This window comes from Anabrus simplex, chromosome 1, assembly GCF_040414725.1.
Source record: "Anabrus simplex isolate iqAnaSimp1 chromosome 1, ASM4041472v1, whole genome shotgun sequence".
Classification (NCBI taxonomy): Eukaryota; Metazoa; Arthropoda; class Insecta; order Orthoptera; family Tettigoniidae; genus Anabrus; species Anabrus simplex.
In genome coordinates, this window is record NC_090265.1 from 605500339 (window position 1) to 605520108 (window position 19770).

General features: G+C 38.6%; 1 protein-coding gene across 2 annotated transcripts in view; it reads right to left on the reverse strand.

Moving 5' to 3' along the window:
* Positions 1-19770, reverse strand: part of LOC136857194 (zinc finger protein 64) — a 127738-nt gene that overhangs the window by 11062 nt on the left and 96906 nt on the right. For both annotated transcript variants that reach the window (XM_067135654.2, XM_067135653.2), the window contains one exon: positions 10476-10595. In XM_067135654.2, coding sequence (XP_066991755.2) covers positions 10476-10595 — 120 coding nt within the window. The remainder of the gene's footprint in view (positions 1-10475; positions 10596-19770) is intronic.

A 19770-nucleotide genomic window follows, 5' to 3' on the forward strand; every position in this document is an offset into this window, starting at 1 on the left:
CTCACCTCTTGTTTCAGAACGGGCCACTGTGCAGCGCTAGTAGTAGCATTTCAAGCTATCTGCACGGTGCCTATATCTTAACAAACTTAAAATTCAGGAAATCTGTTAGGAATGTAAGAGTTTTTCACAGATTTTTCGATGATACAGACCACTATCTGATCTGTAGTGAACTAAGTATCTCTAGGCCTAGGGTAGAGAAAGTGAAATCTGTCTGCAAACGAATAAGGGTAGAAAATCTCCACGACGATGAAATTAGACAGAAGTACATGGATATGATTAGTGAGAAGTTTCGAACAGTAGACAGTAAGCACGTTCAGGATATAGAAAGTGAATGGGTGGCATACAGGGATGCTGTAGTAGAAACAGCAAGGGAATGCCTAGGAACAACTGTGTGTAAAGATGGGAAAAGGCGAACATCTTGGTGGAATGATGAAGTGAGAGCAGCCTGTAAACATAAAAAGAAGGCTTATCAGAAATGGCTTCAACAAGGGCCGAGGCAGACAGGGATTTGTATGTAGATGAAAGAAACAGAGCGAAACAAATAGTTGTTAAATCCAAAAAGAAGTCATGGGAAGATTTTGGTAAAAACCTGGAAAGGCTAGGTCAAGCAGCAGGGAAACATTTCTAGACAGTAATAAAGAATCTTAGGAAGGAGGGGAAAAAGGAAATGAACAGTGTTTTGAGTAATTCAGGTGAACTCATAATAGATCCCAGGGAATCACTGGAGAGGTGGAGGGAATATTTTGAACATCTTTTCAATGTAAAAGGAAATCATCCTGGTGGTGTTTCAAACAGCCAAGCTCATGGGGAGGAGGAAAATGATGTTGGTGAAATTAAGCTTGAGGAAGCGGAAAGGATGGTAAATAAACTCCATTGTCATAAGGCAGCAGGAATAGATTAAATTAGACCAGAAATGGTGAAGTATAGTGGGAAGGCAGGGATGAAATGCCTTCAGAGAGTAGTAAAATTAGCGTGGGCCTCAGTGAGAATTGATGGTAGAATGAGTTCTTGGTTCAGGGTACTTACAGGGGGTAGACATCTTTGCTGTTTGTAGTTTACATGGATCATCTGCTGAAAGGTATAAAATGGCAGGGAGGGATTCAGTTAGGTGGAAATGTAGTAAGCAGTTTGGCCTATGCTGACGACTTGGCCTAAATGGCAGATTGTGCGGAAAGCCTGCAGTCTGATATCTTGGAACTTTAAAATAGGTGCAATGAGTATAGTATGAAAATTAGCCTCTCAAAGACTAAATTGATGTCAGTAGGTAAGAAATTCAACAGAACTGAATGTCAGATTGGTGTAAGAAAGCTAGAACAGGTCGATAATTTCAAGTATTTAGGTTGTGTGTTCTCCCAGGATGATAATATAGTAAGTGAGATTGAACCAAGGTGTAGTAAAGCTAATGCAGTGAGCTCGCAGTTGCGATCAGCAGTATTCTGTAAGAAGGAAGTCAGCTCACAGATGAAACTATCTTTACATCGGTCTGTTTTCAGACCAACTTTGCTTTACGGGAGCGAAAGCTGGGTGGACTCAGGATATCTTATTCATAAGTTAGAAGTAACAGACATGAAAGTAGCGAGAATGATTGCTGGTACAAACAGGTGGGAACAATGGCAGGAGGGTACTCGGAATGAGGAGATAAAGGCTAATTTAGGAATGAACTCGATGGATGAAGCTGTACGCATAAACTGGCTTCAGTGGTTGGGTCATGTGAGGCGAATGGAGGAGGATAGGTTACCTAGGAGAATAAAGGACTCGGCTATGGAGGGTAAGAGAAGTAGAGGGAGACCAAGACAACGATGGTTAGACTCGGTTTCTAACGATTTGAAGATAAGAGGTATAGAGCTAAATGAGGCCACAACACTAGTTGCGAATCGAGGATTGCGGCGATGTTTAGTAAATTCACAGAGGCATGCAGACTGAACGCTGAAAGGCATAACAGTCTATAATGATAATGTATGTATGTATGTATGTATGTATGTATGTATGTATGTATGTATGTATGTATGTATGTATGTATGTATGTATGTATGTATGTATGTATGTTTTCAAAATAAGGGTGCGGATCTTATTCGGTGGCGGCTGGTATTCAAGATTATACAGTAATCTATCTGATGGTGTATTGGGAGGGGAAGCCTGAAGAGCCTGTTGATGGAATGACCACATTACCGTACTCTTTAACTGTTCTAGTCCCATGATGTCATCGCATTTTGAACCACTCGTACCTCCCTCATCAACAACCACCCGCTATCACTAACCCTATTTACATCACTTAATGCAATCAACCCTGTAAAAAAAATTGTCCAGTGCTCTGCACTGACAAAACTGACAATGAATTTCATTTAACGGATTATCATCCTCTTCCTAAAAACAAGCATCTTTTTGTTGTGCCTGATGCTGTTCTAAATACTCCTTCTGAATCAAAAAACTGTTCAAAAGTTCCATTATCAAATGAAAACCAAAGAGAAAACATATGTTGCACTAGATTCACAGATAGCATTAAGATAAAAAAAATTATTGAAAGAAAATCTGGTATTAATAGGGAGGTTGTTGGGAAATGTACTAAGAAAAATCCTGAAGTCAATCAAAAAGCTGTTAGGAGATACAATGAAAAAAACGAATGATCCCATGGAAAACAAAATCTTTACTGGGATTCAAGTACAACTGCGATACAGATTTCAATAATGACATGCAGCCACAATGACTGCTATTGTCCAGAAAGTCGATCGTAAGTGGTGACATGCAAAACAAACAAATTGAAAGAAGAAAGCCTCAGACTGCACTGTAGAAATGGAAAGGTACATCTCCTCATCATCTACACCCAATTTCCTCAACCTGGGGGGGGTGTGCCCTCCTGGGGAGGCACTGGAGAATTTCAGGGGAGGCGTGGTGAGCAATGAAAAACACACACAAATTTGCTAAAGAGTAAAAAGTTGTGACAAAGAAAAGAATTTACTACAAAAATGTATATTTGTTACCATTAAATCGTACAAGTTTATCCTAAAATTATTATACTTTATAGTACTGGTTTTTTTTTTTTTTTTTTTTTTTTTTTGCTAGTGGCTTTACGTCGCACCGACACAGATAGGTCTTTGATGGCCACGATGGGTCAGGAAAGGGCTAGGAGTTGAAAGGAAGCGGCCGTGGTCTTAATTAAGGTACAGCCCCAGCATTTGCCTGGTGTGAAAATGGGAAACCACGGAAAACCAACTTCAGGGCTGCCGACAGTGGGATTCGAACCCACTATCTCCCGGTTGCAAGCTCACAGCTGTGCACGGCCAACGCAGCAATTTACGTATTGTTTTTTAACTTTTAACTAATTACTTGTTACCACATTTAAAATCCCCCTATGGGTGGGGGCGGTAGAATAACACCCACGGTATCCTGTGCCTGTCATAAGAGGCGACTAAAAGAGGTCCCAGGGGCTCTGAACTTTGGAGTGGGTTGGCGACCACAGGGCCCTTAGCTGAGTCCTGGCATTGCTTCCACTTACTTGTGCCAGGTTCCTCACTTTCATCTATCCTATCCGACCTCTCTTGGTCAATTCTTGTTCTTTTCCGACCCCAGCGCTTTTAGGTTTGCTAGGGAATGCCTTTGCTGGCGAGATGTAGTGTTTACAGTGCACTATGTCTTCTGGTATGGGCTAGATCAAATTTGTTACTTTCATTGACCTGTCTCAGTCTCATCCGTGGCTTTGACAATATGAAAGTGACTGAGGTATGAGCGATGCTAGTAATACCATTCCTTATGCAGCCAGTCCCTGTTATGAATGGTGTGAAAATATCGCTCATAGGGTCGGTTGGTGCCTGCATTTCAGTGGGCTTGGCAGACTGTATGTAATAGCAACGGCTGGCTCGGTGAGGAAAGCAACGGGAAACTACCTCACTCCTCATTTCCCTAGTACGCCTCTTCAGTGACGCCTAGGCTGTTTATGACAGCTGTTGGCGGAGCTACAGAGGATCAAACCAGCCTTCGGGCTGACTACCCAACATACATACAGGGCTAGGGAGTCTTTCATTTTCACGCCCTTCGTGGCCCTTGCCTTCCTTTGGCCGATATCTTAATTTTTCAAAGTGTTGGACCCCTTTCATATTCTCCCTCTGATTAGTGTTATATAGATGATGGTTTCCTAGTTGTACTTCCTCTTAAAACAATAATCACCACCACCACCACATTTAAAAAAAGACATTCGTAAAGATCTACAATAAGGACTGAGAATGATTATAAGACTTTATCATAAGAGTACTTATAACTACTATATTCTACTTGTTAGTCATTTTATACACATTTGTACCCAAAACAGTATCCTCTTATTTATATTTTAGACGTATAAGAACAATCAGGATCCTGATCTATCTTTCTTTCAGGTATGAGATTTTTAGGCTGATGATGCCATTATTATAGGTGAAACATGTCCCTATATCTAATATGTTAAGAACTATTTCTTAAATTTAAATTTTTAAAAACTCTTTATGTATTGAACAGGTGGAATTTATAATCTAGTATTATTATTTGACTTTAAGTACATTTCAATACGGACCATAACATGAGATTTGTAACATGTAAGAGTCTGTTATAACATATGATTCTTTCAATGAGCCATGGCTCTGTACGTCTCGCCCACAGCAGAAATTTAGCACCCCACCTATGTCCAGTGTTCCGATAATGATCAATTGCTGGACGTGCTATCGAGTGGTCGGCTGTTACAAGAGCTCCGTATTATCTTAGTGATAAAGTAGTGGTAATACTTATCGGAATTTAGTTAAATTTTGTGCGTGTGATCCTTTTAGCTCTATAAACATTGGTGTTTAGTGTTCATTTGTAGTAACTGAGTTTAATGATATTTATATAGATTTTACAATGAGTAGTTCCATAAGCGTTTGGTAGATTAAGTGTTGTAAGTTAGATTTTACTCTGTTTCAATTCTGGATTGGGAGAAAGAAGAAATTACAAGGAGTTGTAGCTTCCACAGTGTTTACATTTGTACAAACAATAGACACAGTATCTCCAAGAGAAATTCCCCGGTAGCACCAATCACAAAGTTTATCATTTCTTTATATAACACAATACCCTTGTAAATTTTGTTTAGAGGAAATTCAACTGAATATACAGTATTTCAATGGTAGAATAGTTAACAATCATTGTACTGTTATTGATTATTGCAACTCTTCGTATTCAATTCATTGCATTGTTAGTCACCGATTGGCCAGAGTATAGTGTAGTCAAGAAAAACAAAAATCAGCTAATTCCTGTATTCCGATAATTTTTTTTGTAGCCTGAGTAGGTAATTCAAGTCTCCGGCATAATTTATACTTGCATCCTCAATCTTTCAGCATTTAAGAGCAGTTTTAATTTCTGTTAGCTTGTAGGAATAAAACAAAAATACTTTCTACAGGGTGTCCACCAAATCCAAATTTTGAAATTCCGTGACATTTCCCTGTTTTCCAGACATAAAAACCAGTTTTTTCCCTGACACACAACGACAAAAAATAAAATTATAAAGGAAGTTTCCAGCTATGACAATAATAATAAAATACATTTTGTAAGCTTCACATCCAAAAAGTAAATGAGCAATTAATGTGCATATTTAATTTCAAAACTTGGAAGTTGAATTTAGTCTAATTAAATTCACTTTGGGATTTAAAAAAATGATTACCATTACTGCTTCAGCGAAGACATTTTTTCATCTATAGCCACCAACGACTGTCGATCTTCTGCCATCACCCTCCACTTCTTTTCTTTTAATTCTTTCAGCAACAAAGCGGCCTTAATACCATGGCCGCAAACACAAATTTTCCTTTGCCTACCACAACGAACTCTATCACATATGACTCCACTGCTTTTTCTTCTTCTTCCATTAAAGAAGATTCACCAGAGACGAGATGTCTACAGAATTATCTTTCAAGAGAGCAAGTACCCAAAGCTGAGTTTATATGGTGCATGCATGCTGTCATGCAACACCATTCCTTACGTGCCAGTGAAGCTAGTGTACGTTTGTTCCCAGTAATGTTTCCAGACTCTGAAATCGCTTCGGAAGGTCACCTGCACACAGCAAAAGTTGCATGTATAATCACTCATGGTTTGGCTCCCTATTTTTATAAACAAGTTCTTGAGATGTGTAGTAAGTGCACACATTTCACCGTTGGTGCTGACGAGTCACAGAATAAAGTTTCTCAGATGGGCCAAATGGATTTTGTAGTTCGTTGTTTCAACACTGATACTAATGAGGTATGCACTTCTTATTTTGATTCCGTGTTTCTTGATCACTCTACCTCCTAGGACTTATTAAATGTTTTTTTGCAAGCACTGCAAGGACTCAATCTAAAAAAAAAACTAAAAATTTCAACGGATGGCCCAAATGTTAATAAAAAGTTCCTTTGGGATATCGGTAATTTATTAAATGATGATCCAGATGCTCCTATTTTGGAGAACATTGGACCTTGTGCCTTGCATACTGTGCACAATTGATATAATATGCCAGTAAAAGAAACCCAGTGGAATATTGCAGAGTTTCTTCATGCTCTTCACTTCTTGTTTTGTCCGACTCGTTGGCTGAATGGTAAGCATACTGGCCTTCGGTTCAGAGGGTCCTGGGTTCGATTCCCGACCAGGTCGGGGATTTTAACCTTAAGTGGTTAATTCCAGTGGCCCAGGCCTGCGTGTTTGTGCTGTCCCCAACATCCCTGCAACTCTCACACCACACGACACTATCCTCCATCACAATAACATGCAGTTACCTACGCATGGCAGATACCGCCCACCCTCATCAGAGGGTCTGACTTACAAGGGCTGCACGCGGCTAGAAAAAGCCACACGAAATTATTACTTCTTGTTTTGCTATGTTCCTACACATTATTCAGGTTCAAACGTATTTCCTTTGAAATACTGTGCTATAAGATGGTTTGAAAATTCTTCTTTATTTTTTGTTAGTTGTTTTACGTCGTTGAAAATTCTAAACTCATTGAACGTCTTACAGATATCCAACCTAATGTTGACAAACATGTGGAAGGAAGAAACAGAGACAAGAAAATCCCAAACTGTAACAGCTTCAAAATAGTATCAACTTCACTATCACTAAGATAGTGTATGCACTTCCTAACAATATCCGACACTAAAACAAGAATAGGTACATTATTATTAAGAATAAAAGAAAAATTATTCGCAGCTAATGACTGCCATATGAAGAATGTTATGGCTGATGAGAGACCACAGTGCCAATTTTTGCAGAGCCTGGCTGAGGGGCTCAGACGGTTGAGGCGCTGGCCTTCTGACCCCGATCCTGGCTCAGTCCGGTGGTATTTGAAGGTGCTCAAATACGTCACCCTCGTGTCGGTAGATTTACTGGCACGTAAACGAACTCCTGCGGGACAAAATTCCGACACTTCGGCGTCTCCGAAAACCGAAAAAGTAGTTAGTGAGACGTAAAGCCAATAACATTATTATTATCATCATCATCATCATCATCATCATCATCATCATCATCATCATCATTATTATTATTATTATTATTATTATTATTATTATTATTGCCGAGTCACATCCTTGCCACTTGTCTTTCACGAACTATACTGAAGTATGGTACACAGACGAACTATATACTAACCAACACACGGATGTAAATAAAATTACATCTACACTGAAGACTATTAAACCTATACCGCACACGCCGAGCCAGGTAGCTTAACCACGTGGCTGCCAGGTGGTGATGTATTGTAGACAATACAGTTGGCAGCCAGCTTTCGAGATTGCACTCAGTCTATATAAATCGATATGAATGGCAGCTTGGGACTAGATGTAGTTGGTCTTGGATGGATCAAGACCGAATACATACAATCATAGTTCACAAACTCAAACAACTTTCATCTTACAATGTGATGTCCCTTTATTTTAAATCTTGTTCTCTATTCACAAAATCACACGTGATATTACAAGCTACTAGTCGTGCCTGAAACTTCCGAACACCTCGCATGAAAGATAGGTTAGAAACTCAACATGACGCGGCCTGAACTGTGTCACGATGCATTACACATTTACACAAGGTTTACCTACGTCAGCACATTTAATAATTGTAATAATAATAAGAATGAGCACTCGAATGAGTATTAAGTTCAAGCGAATTTCACACTTTCCTGCATTCAGTGTTTTTTGTCTGTTTTTACATTTTACGAGGTTGAGACTATCGCACACGTCATTACATAGTAAACAAACACAGTCATCCGTTGGGTTGTGGAATTTTGTCTATGTGCATATTTCGCTGTGGAAGCCATGTATTTAAGCGATTAGAAAACTGAGAACGCAATATAGACCGCGCAATTCCCCAACAACACAGAATATTCAATAGAAAGCAGATCAAAAAATTGGAAGTTCGATCGATCATAGTTGCTACTGCTTGCTATAGGCTATCCATATAGCTATTGATGCTATTGGTTACTTCACATTCGAGATCACACTTGATTTTTTTAATGTTTATTAAATTTTCTTTACAATTTATTCCTGGCATAAAAGACATGCCCTAGATTATGTTATAAAAACTGAAAAATGTGCTTCTATTAACGGATATATACAGTATGTCAATTTTATCTGGCAGAAGAATGAATTTCCAGATTTTTTTCTGAATTCCCTGATATTTCCCGGTTTTCCCGTCATTTATCGAATTCCCTGACATTTCCCGGTTTCCCCGGTTTTCCATACGGGTGGCCACCCTGTTCTAATAAGGATTTAGTTTTAACTATATTTCTCTTGTCTCAATTGTTGGTGTTGTTGTTGTTGTTACTCATCAGTCCATAGACTGGTTTGATACAGTCCTCCATGCCACCCTATCCTGTGCTAATCCTTTTCATTTCTACATAATTATTGCATCCTGTATCTGCTCTAATCTGCTTGTCATATTTGTACCTTGGTGTACCCCTACCGTTCTTACCACCTACACTTCCCTCAAAAAAGTTTTAATTAGGATATGTCTAAATGAAGTTTAGAATTACTGTAGTGTAGTTACATTGTTAGAATTCATCGTGCTTACTGTATCATTGCATAATATTTGTTTAGTAGGATACAGATTTTCTCTTCTGTTAATGCATAGGTAGGAAAAGAATAATAACCCAACTATCAAGTATGTAGTTCTAACTCCAGTTCTAAGAGAAGATATAGGTGCAAGCTGTTAGCCTCCCTTCTTTCTGCGAACAATGACGGTCAAGGTCTTATCCAGAACTTAAAAGGAAACTAACCTAATAGATGTTGTTGGATGGGTGGTGAATGCCTGGAATGAGTTAGAGTCATTAATACTAGTTCGTTCTTTGTGAAAACTCCTTGATTAAGAGGGAAATGAGTTCGTTGAACCTGATGATGCAGAAAATGTAAGCTTACTCAACCTCCTGAAAAGAGTTCCTGGATGTGCAGAAATCGATGAAAATGACGTCGAACAGTGGTTCCAGAATGATACTGAGCAAGACATTATGTCCGATGCAGAAATTATTATTACTGTCACATTTAAAGAAAAAATGCCGGAAAGTGAGGAAGACGTTGACAACTACACCGTACAAGCTCCTAAAATATCACTAAAAGCTAACAAAGGGTAGAGAAGGGTCCACCTATTCAATATCATAATTACTGGTATTGAATAGGTGATCAGTTGTCAATACAGACCATAATGAGACTCATAAATGTCGAAACCGCCCTTCAGTATTTTGAACAACAAGGTGCGTCGGTAATAGACTTACTGTTTCTTCATTGTCTTCGTGATGAAGCAGCAAAGTGCAGAGTGCAGTCGGAAGACAACAGGATATTCCGCATTTCTTTTTTTAAATATAGCCAGTTTTTGTAAAGACGGCTAGTTAATTTTCATTAGACAACTTTACGCCTTCAAAAAATATTTTTCTGAGGTATGTCTTATGAAGTAAATTACTGTACACTGTATACAGTATTCATGTAGTAAAGGCTCTATGCCTTCATGAAGTACATACTTTTCCTTTGTTTAAGGATATTTGGCCAGTTTACTCTCTATTATATTCTCAAGCAAACAATACATACAAGAACAGTACTGTATTTTCTGAGGAAACACTCGTACTTATTCTTTTTTAACCCCATTCCCAATAACCCGGCATTTTCACAAACCCAGCCACCCTTAGGTCCACATTAGCCCAAATTTTCGGGACTCTACTGTATTTTATAATCAGGATACATTTAACTAGAATAATTGTAGTGTAGTTATTCTATCAGTTGGTTTCCTTATTGCACTGTTGTCAAGAAATTTTTGTATAGTATACATTATTTCCCTCCTGCTGACATATGTACATACTTCTATTCATAGAATATACTGTTTCATTTCTGATGACATTTCCATGTTATTTCACATTTCTTTAAAGAGAGAACAAATGACTGAGCGAGGCAGGTGTAAGGACTGTGGGTGTGAGTGGGAACTAAGGAAAATTTTGCTCTAATCTAAAATCTAAATATGAATTAACAACAGTGAAACAAACCTGCATGGAGTTTTTCATGTTCTTTGGCTTCACATTTTGAAGTAGCTACAAAATCACAATTGCTGCAGTTAATAAACTTGACTTCAACATGGTTCAGACGCACATGAACTCGGAGGTTTGCTGGAAATAAAATGAAAGAAATATCAGTATCAATTTAACATTCTAACACATTAAAAATATGAGAAATAATTTATTCTTAAAGGGGCGTTCAATATATAACACAACACATTTTATTTTTCGGCCAGTTTCGGTTTTAAAAAATTGGAATTTTGTTTGGGACATCTTTGAATATTCTCGCTTTGTCTCATAAAGTTGCATTAATTTCCAATAAGTGGTAGCACCATAACTAGCCTTCAAAAATGGCATCTGTAACGGAGGTGCATACTAAACAGAAAGTTTCTTTTGGCGGAAAACCAGGGTATCATAGATATTCATAGACACCTGGCAGTGGGTAAAAGCATGGTGAGTCATTGAGCGAGGCATTTCATCATCACAAAAATGTCGAGCTAACCTGTCTGATCTGGACTGTTCTTCCTCTTCCACCCTACAGCCCAGATCTCGCACCTTCTGACTTCCATCTGCTTGGCCCAATGAAGGATGCAGTCCGCGGAAAACACTACATGAATGATGGGAAAGTTATCGATCAGCACGACGTTGGCTCCAACATCGACCATCGAGTGGTACAATACAGGCATACAGGCCCTCACATTATGGTGGCATAAGGTCATAGCATTGAACGAAGATTATGTTGAAAAATAGGGTATTGTAGCAAAAGAATTGGGGAATAACTTGGTGTATTTCAATTCTCAATAAAACTAACCTGCTTTTAGAAAGAAAAAAAAAAGTGCTGCATTATATACCGAACACCCTTCATATATAACTGCAGAAACAATTCACTGCCTAATTGAAGATATATGGAAAAACTGAAAAGATCCTGAATGACTGGAAATGTGCGCTAATACGTCCGCTCTACAAGAAAGGTAACTGAACGGACCCGAACAACTACAGAGGGATCTCTCCACTTTCAATCACTTTTAAGATACTCTCTAAAACGCTGCTGAACACAGTTGAAGATCATCATCACAAAAAGGTCGAGCAAACCTATCTGATCTGGCCTGTTCTTCCTCATCCACCTTACAATCCGGATCTTGCACCTTCTGACTTCCATCTGCTTGGCCCAATGAAGGATGCACTCCGCGGAAAACACTACTCATTGCATAATACCAAGCTGGTTTCCAAAAGGGGAGGTTGTGTACGGAACACATATTCAACCTTAAAAGCATTCTGAGAACAAGAGCAATAAGGAACCAAAACATCTTTGTTGACCTCAAAAAAAAAAAGCATACAACTCGACTGAAGAAAGAACCTTAGTTAGTATCTTAGAGGAGTTTGGAATTGACAAGAAAACGAGACAAATCATCAAACTAACACTGACGGACACCATCTCAAAAGTAAAGTTCTTAGGAGAATTAGCTGCTCCATTTGATTTAACGACAGGGCTCAGACAAGAAGATGGGTTTTCCCCCATCATCTTCAATATCGTACTGGAGAAAATAATGAAAACCTGAAAAGAAGCTCTAAAATTGGAAGGAATAAGTGGAATACACCTGGAGAAGAAAGGACAGAACCTAGAAATCAAGTGTTTACCTTTTGCAGATGACCTTGCCATTTTAATAAAAAACCGAGAAGATGCTCAAGAGGCTGGAGAGCCTGCATGAAATCACCAAAAAAGTTGGTCTTAAAGACTCGTAAGAAAAGACAATATATGGAGTACAAGCACCAAAGCAAGAGGTATATGGACATAAAACATGGCAAGATTATTACAAGGAGAGACAAGTTCAAATACCTGGGTGAATGGATCCAACTCAACAGACTGGATAAAGAGGCAAACAAGGCAAAAGCCACAAAATTAGATCTGACCTACAAGCAAACACAAAACAGGTATAACAAACGTGCAATGTTCTACAAGGTCAAAATCCAACATTATAACTCACAAGGAAACCCTTCCATCTGCTAATCTCCAATCTGATTGAGATTTGGTACAACAACTTCAGTATGTGTATTTTATTCAACCATATCAAAATTAGATGCCCAGTCCTACATTTAGTACCTGTTTTGGGGTGTCAAAGTTTGATCACTTAAGCACTGCATAGACAGGAGTATTGGCAGGGCGGCCGGCTGGTTCGTGTGTCACGCTCTTGCTCCCTTTCTCTTGCATGCACGCACACACGCACGCACACACACACACACACACACACACACATTACTTCCCTAACCTCAGCAATTGCTGCCACTCCATGATGCAAATTGGACGCCAGGCAAATGCTGGGACTGTTTATTAATTAATTCCACGGCCGCTTCCTTCCCAATCCTAACACTTTCCTATCCTTGAATTGCAGAAAACTGTTGATGTGTTAATGTGTTAATCCACCATTAGCAAAATTTAAAATAAAGGTTTTCTAAGGCAATAAATGTTGTTTTCCTTACACGGTAGTGTGGCAGTGTTTACATACTATGTATATATGTATGCAGGACTGCGCGGTCCCATTCACCGCATAGGCCAGTGATTGCCGAGGCTAGGGAAGTAGTGTATTTGTGAGAGAGAGAGAGAGAGAGAGTGACACATGAACCAGCCGGCCGTAACTCCTGTCTATGCGGTGCTTAAATGAGCAAACTTTCACATCCCCAAACATGTACTAAAATATGACTGGGCATCTAATTTTGATATGGCTGGAAAAATCATTCCTACTGAAGTCATCGGTACCAAATCTCAGTCAGATCAGAGATTAGCTGATGGAAGGGTTTCCTTGTCAGTAATAAATCCAGAAGGATTGTATGTCAGAGTGCCTGATTTTAAATTTATCATACCACTGTCTGCTGTCAATGTCACAACATTGTTGAGGTCTTGTTGCAGTCGCTCACAATCCTGTAACTTACCGTATTTACACGAATAATCCTCACCACCGAATAAACCCCGCACACTAATTTTAGGAAGGATAATTTTGAAAAAATTAAATGAAGTAAAATTCCTTCCAGCGAAAGAGTAATGTAGGCATAAACAAACATTTTATATCACTCCTCGAGTTCCACGTGGTCTTTATGCAAATATGAACATGGCAGATATAGCTAATTTGCCTGAACATATTTGAGATGATAAAAATGTATTATCACTGCTATAAAATATATTTGCCATGAAACTTGGCACATAGGCCGTCTTAAGTGACAGGTATTTCATCAATCTGAACTTGCAATAGGCTCGATTCGCTGTAAGTCGGAAGATTCATTGTATCTTCCATCACTAGAATCCTCTCCTAAATTACTTACAAATTCGTCACACTCCACATTTAAAACACTTCACACACGCGATTCTTTTTACTTGGAGAGTAACACGACCAGTGGAGGATAAATCTTTTCATACAATGTAAACACTTAAAACAGCCACACCTTCGAACTCGTTTGTAAGTTTTCGAATACAGTAAAACCTTGTTAATTCGAAGTCGAAGAGACGCAAAAATGTAACTTCAAATTACGTGACTGCATCGTTATTTATATGAACAGATAAGGTGGCAATATGTCTCCCTGTTGCACTCCGGCTGTTGTGATGAACTCTTCAGATGTACTGTACAGTTGGACAGCTCGGAACATACCACTTATATATTTTTAAAAATTATGTATGTACTGGACATTCACTGTGGACCAAAAATGAGATTCGTAACATGCAACATACCGCTAATGATGACTGTATACAGTCGAAACCGGTACTGATGTAAGTCTACTTTACAATAAATAGTATTGATACGTGGAATTTCTTTCTTTTCCATATTACGTGACTGCATGCAATTAACATTTATTCACAGTTTAAACCTTTCAAATGCCATGAAAAAAAATCCAAAATGTATCCACCAAGGCGCATTTACAATAATCAAATAATGCAATGGCAAACATAACCTCACGCAACGAAAGAAAAAAGGAAAAAAAAAATATGATTCAAAGACGAGGAGAAATCTAGGCTGGTACCCCTGTGCAAGTGCTTTATTCATTGGATTACTGTATCGTATGCATTTTAGATGCCTTGTACTTGCACAGAAAATATCCGTTGCCCTTAAAACACTGTGGCTTATCGAACATTCCTGTGACAAGGGGAGGGAGTAACAAGTATCTCGCTTCCGTCTGCATTGCAGTACAGTGCAGTGACCCTACCTCCTCTAAACCATAAGCCCGTTTGATCTCAGCATTTAAAAAAAGATGCAGTTTCATCGGCACTGACAATATTGTTCGGTGCATACGAATTGATTATAATTATGGACCACGCTTTTTCGCCAACTTTCGGCATCGCCAGTGTTCGGGATTCTGTTTCTCTGCACACTGGCTGCTACGTGACATTGTGGCATTCCTTAAAATGGCGAATAGTAATGAATTACGATTTCACTCAAACTTAACAACTATGAAACACACTGTAGACGTACAGAAGCAAGTGAAAGTATAGAAAGCTACTCCTGCACGTTCCGGAGGACACGTTCCATCGTGGCGCTGAGAACATTTGAATTTAAATTACTCTGTAAAAACTTTTTTTTTTTTAATATAAAGGCAGTTTTAATTAAAAGTCTGACTTGTTTTCCATTGTAATATGACTGACATACGGGGGCAGTTTTCTTCCATCTGCAGTTGCAGAAAGCATAACTCTACACACAACATCGAAAACTATGTGAAACAGGAGCGTGTTGCCAACCTTGACGCAAATAAAACCCACACCCCAATTTCGTACCTCAATTTTTTTTTTTTTAATATGCGGGGATTATTCGCGTAAATACGGTCTTTACCACAGTATACAGTAAAAGCCTTATTTGTGATTCCAGTTCTTCACTCATATTTACATATATACAAGAAAATGTAAAAGTCCAATAATATTGGCTTGCAGGACCCTCCTCTTAATCATTACAGGATGACACAATGCTTTTTTTACTCTAATTATCCAAGATCTATAACAAGAACATCAATACAGAACAAGAAACTAATCTACTTTCTCCAAGATTTGTTTTCTAGAAATTTACCCAGCCATTCAGTCACTCATTTGTCTAGTCCAAGAGCCCTCATTTTCATCACTAATCTCCCATGATCTACCCTAGCAAAAGCCTTGGATAGGTCAACAGCAATGCAGCCTGTTTGACCTTCTCAATCTAAACCTTTAAATTTGTTGTAGCATTACATCTATGCTGTAAAATTCACCACTCTCATAATTGTGTCTGTGGAACAGTATCTGATCAATTTCAGCATCATGCTCTGCGCTGTGTCAAAAGCAGTGGAAGGTGGTCAAGAGACTGGTCACTCAACAACCTTATCAAAAAAGTATTAATAACAATATCTATCCCATCAGTACTGGAACCTACTGGAATAGGTCGATCTGACGGTGAGCGGTGAGATGGAGTGACATTAGTTCCATGGTCCAGAGGAAAAATTATTGATGTGAGATCCTACATGCTTAGACACATTAACAGTGTCATATATGGCATCTACATTGCATCTTGAAGGCTATGCAGAAGAAACTGCAGCCCACAATAAACGGCTGAAATATAAAATTATTATCAACAACTTCATCTTGGTCACCTTTGCTGTTGAGACTTCAGGCTCCTGGAGCAAGAAGTCACAAATCTCATCTCAGAGATTCAGCAAGATATGCAAATAGCGTTTTGGGAGTGTTACCAGATTCCATGTCTCTGGATAATGTAGCTTTTCTTTAATTTGTACAGTTTCCTTCAGCTTTCTTTTAAAAACAATTAACATTATATGCATTAATCAATTTATTACCATATATATTGAAATTATATATGTATGTATTAAGAACATATACAATCCACTGATAACACAAACGGTCAAGGACAACCTCCACATTTTGAACACTTTCATCAAAGAGATGGGGATCTCTCCTCATCAATTCAATTCTTCTAAATGCATTTGTTCTCAGACCCCAGTAAGCTCATTTCTGCTTCACAGTTTATTGAGGAGCCATCCAGATAGATCTTCAGTTTTGGTGTGAAAAATGTAAGATGAGAATAAAGCCAGATAAACACAGGAAAAGTGAAGAGATTAAAAGACAAAGGTAAACGGTAAAGGTGGTGAAAGACAAGGAACACAGGACAGCACAGAAGGAAACCCATCATTGTGTTTATCCCATTATGTGCTCCTATTATGTTCCTGCTTTTCTACATACAGCAGAACCTCCGTTATCTGAAACATTTTTAACCAAGATATATTTAAATTAAAATCCGCAGCCTGTTTTCAGTCATTTGACCGGGTCAGCAATGGAATGAATTAAGCCCCCATCTAGTGGCGAGGACAGGAATAGTGCCGGCTGCTAAAGCCTGTCGCACTCTTCTGGGGCAATGATTAATGACTGATAGATGAAATGAAATGATATTTGGAAAGTGTCGCTGGAATGAAAGATTACAGAGAAAACCAGAGTACCCGGAGAAAAACCTGCCCTGTCTCCGCTTCGGCCAGCAATAATCTCACATAGAGTGACCAGGATTTGAACCACAGAACCCAGCGATGAGAGGCTGGCATGCTGCCGCCTGAGCCACGGAGGCTCACGTTTAACTTAAACGTCCAAGATTTTTTTATTTCAGTTAAATTAAAGAAACATCATCTGTTATGTTGTATTACGTTACGACAAAGGGGATGATTAACGTAATGTATGGACTCTAACCTTGACTGTCACCTTCCCTTCTCTACTGTCAACTCAGTTTGTTTTGACTCTTTCATGAGTGTATTAGTAACTGTCCAAGCAGTGGTAACCATACCCTTTCTGCAATGTGTTTTTATTGTTTGTCATGTCAACAAAGTGGAAACGGGTCATGATAACAACAAAAGAAGAATTAGCAGCATTTGAAAGAAATAACAAGGTGAGACTTTGCAAACTGTGTCAGCCGATTTTAGTTTTTCTGTTTCCAATGTTTTTGATTGGGTCAAAATGAAAAATACGTTTGAAGAGCAAGCTCAAAAATGCCTAACAACAAAAAATGAAAGCCTGTTAAAATGAGAAAGTACATGAGACTGTATTTTTATGGTTCACACAAGATTAAGATTGTTAACACTGTATATGTATTGCCTTCATTTACTTTCACCTAATACAGACAAAAAAAAAAAAAAAAAAAAAAAAAAAAAAATCTTAACCTCTAAAAATGACATTTTAATATAAAATGTTTGTTATCTGAAACCACCTTTCCCCCCCACCCCTTTATTCCAGTTCACAAGTCTACTGTATGACTTAATTTGTCACTTGTCTGTTTCTTTCTATCACAGTGCACTCCCGATAATTCACAGTAATTAATGCACGCACTTCCGCGAATTATCGAAAACTGCAAATTATCCGCAATCATTTTTAAGCCTGGTAAAAACAAAACCATAGGTTAAAATAATTAAATGTATTTTATGAACAAGCAGAAAATAATTGTAACACTTCACATTGTATTGTAAGACACACTAGAGAAAAATTACAAAATGCCATGTGGATTATGCCAACATTCGTATCTAACGAAAAAAATCGGTCATCGCTTTTTGTTTCTTAGATGATTGTTCATTTTGGATCATACATTTCTCAAGAAAACAATATCTGAAAATGAAAATTCATCTCTATTTTCTATAAGAGATAAGTGTGTCTATAGAGACACTAGCTTGGCTGTGGGAAACTTTCAGAGTTTCCGTTGCATCACTCCCGCACTCCATATCATCTGAATCTCCGTCTTCCTCACCAACGGTCAAATTCTGTACAATATCCTCCTCACATTCATGTCTGAAACCATAATCATCCTTATCGACATCTAACCACTCAATAATGTCACTTTCTTCTTCATCTTGGCGTTTATCCAGGTTTTTCAATAATGATGTCATCGTAGCGATACAACGTTGCCTGTTCAAAATATCATCGTCACTGAAGCACTGCTCTGATTGGCAGTGACTGCTTAATTAGGTAGGTCGTCACTTATTTCACAAAATGATTGTGAAACCAGTCCTTAAATATCTGTGTGTACATCCACGCTGCCTTTTGATGGTAGTACTGCAAAGGTACATTCTCTCGTTTAAAACACGGGGTTTTCAGGATTTCCCTATCGCTAATAATTTTAATTTATGATCACGACTTGCGTTAGCACATGCCATAATGATTATTCTTTCCTTGGATGTCTTGCGGCCTGGGGCTTGCTGTTCTTGTTGCATCACTAATGTTCGAGACGGTAAAGATTTCCAATACAACCCTGTCTGCATTGTAAAGTTGTCTAAGGTCAAGCTGTTCTTTTTCAATGAATGATTAAAATTCCTGTGCAAACTTTTCAGCAGCACCCGTGTCTGCGCTGAGACTCTCTCCGTGAATAGCAACTTCTCGTATTCCGTTGCGTTTCTTAAACCGCGTAAGCCAGCCAGAAGATGCTTTAAAATCGCCTCCTAAGCCAAGAGCTTCGTGAAAATGTTTTGCTTGCTCAGCACACATTAGGCCGGACACAGGAATACCTTCCGCTCGTTTTTTATCAAACCATCATGGCTTCATCTAGATTTGCATAGTCCGATGTTCTCATTGATTTCCGGGACGATGAACGATCACAATTAGCAGAAAATTTGATGAGGGTTTCCTTTTGCTTCTTCATGTCTCTCACTGTTGTTTCACCCACACCAAACTCACAGGCTGACTTTGATGACGCTTCGCCTTTCTCCAGTCTTTCTATAATTTTCAGTTTTTCACTAACGGTTAACCTTTTATATTTTATTTTTCGACCACTCATATTGAAAACTTTCACTACTGACTTATTCGAAACTTCGAAAAGACTTCCACACTCCATTCACACTTCTTAAGTACAGTAGCCTATAATACACTCGCTGCCGGCGCACCTACCCTTCACTTAGCTTACAGTTCAGTGATCTTGGACTGTGGGGAAAGAGAGCGCAAATTCCGAGTGCATTCCTCTTTCACTGTCTCTGCTTCCAAGATTACGGTAATCTGCGCAGTGCCATGTGCAGCAACATGCTCGAATGTTTCCAAGTTTGCAGCATTCTGGCAGCAGTGTGCATATAGGCCTACTGCTACATCATAGAGAAACGAAGTCCAGTCTCCTCAAATATCAATGATTTTGTCTCCACGCATCGCATTAAAATTCTTTTAAACTAGGCAGAGATAATTTTAATCAGCATGATGATTAGTGGGTGTAAGAATTAATACTTTAAAAAATTACTATCTGAGACCCACAAATTAACCGCAAAGCGAATTATCCGCACACGAATTATCGGGAATGCACTGTATTTAGATTAA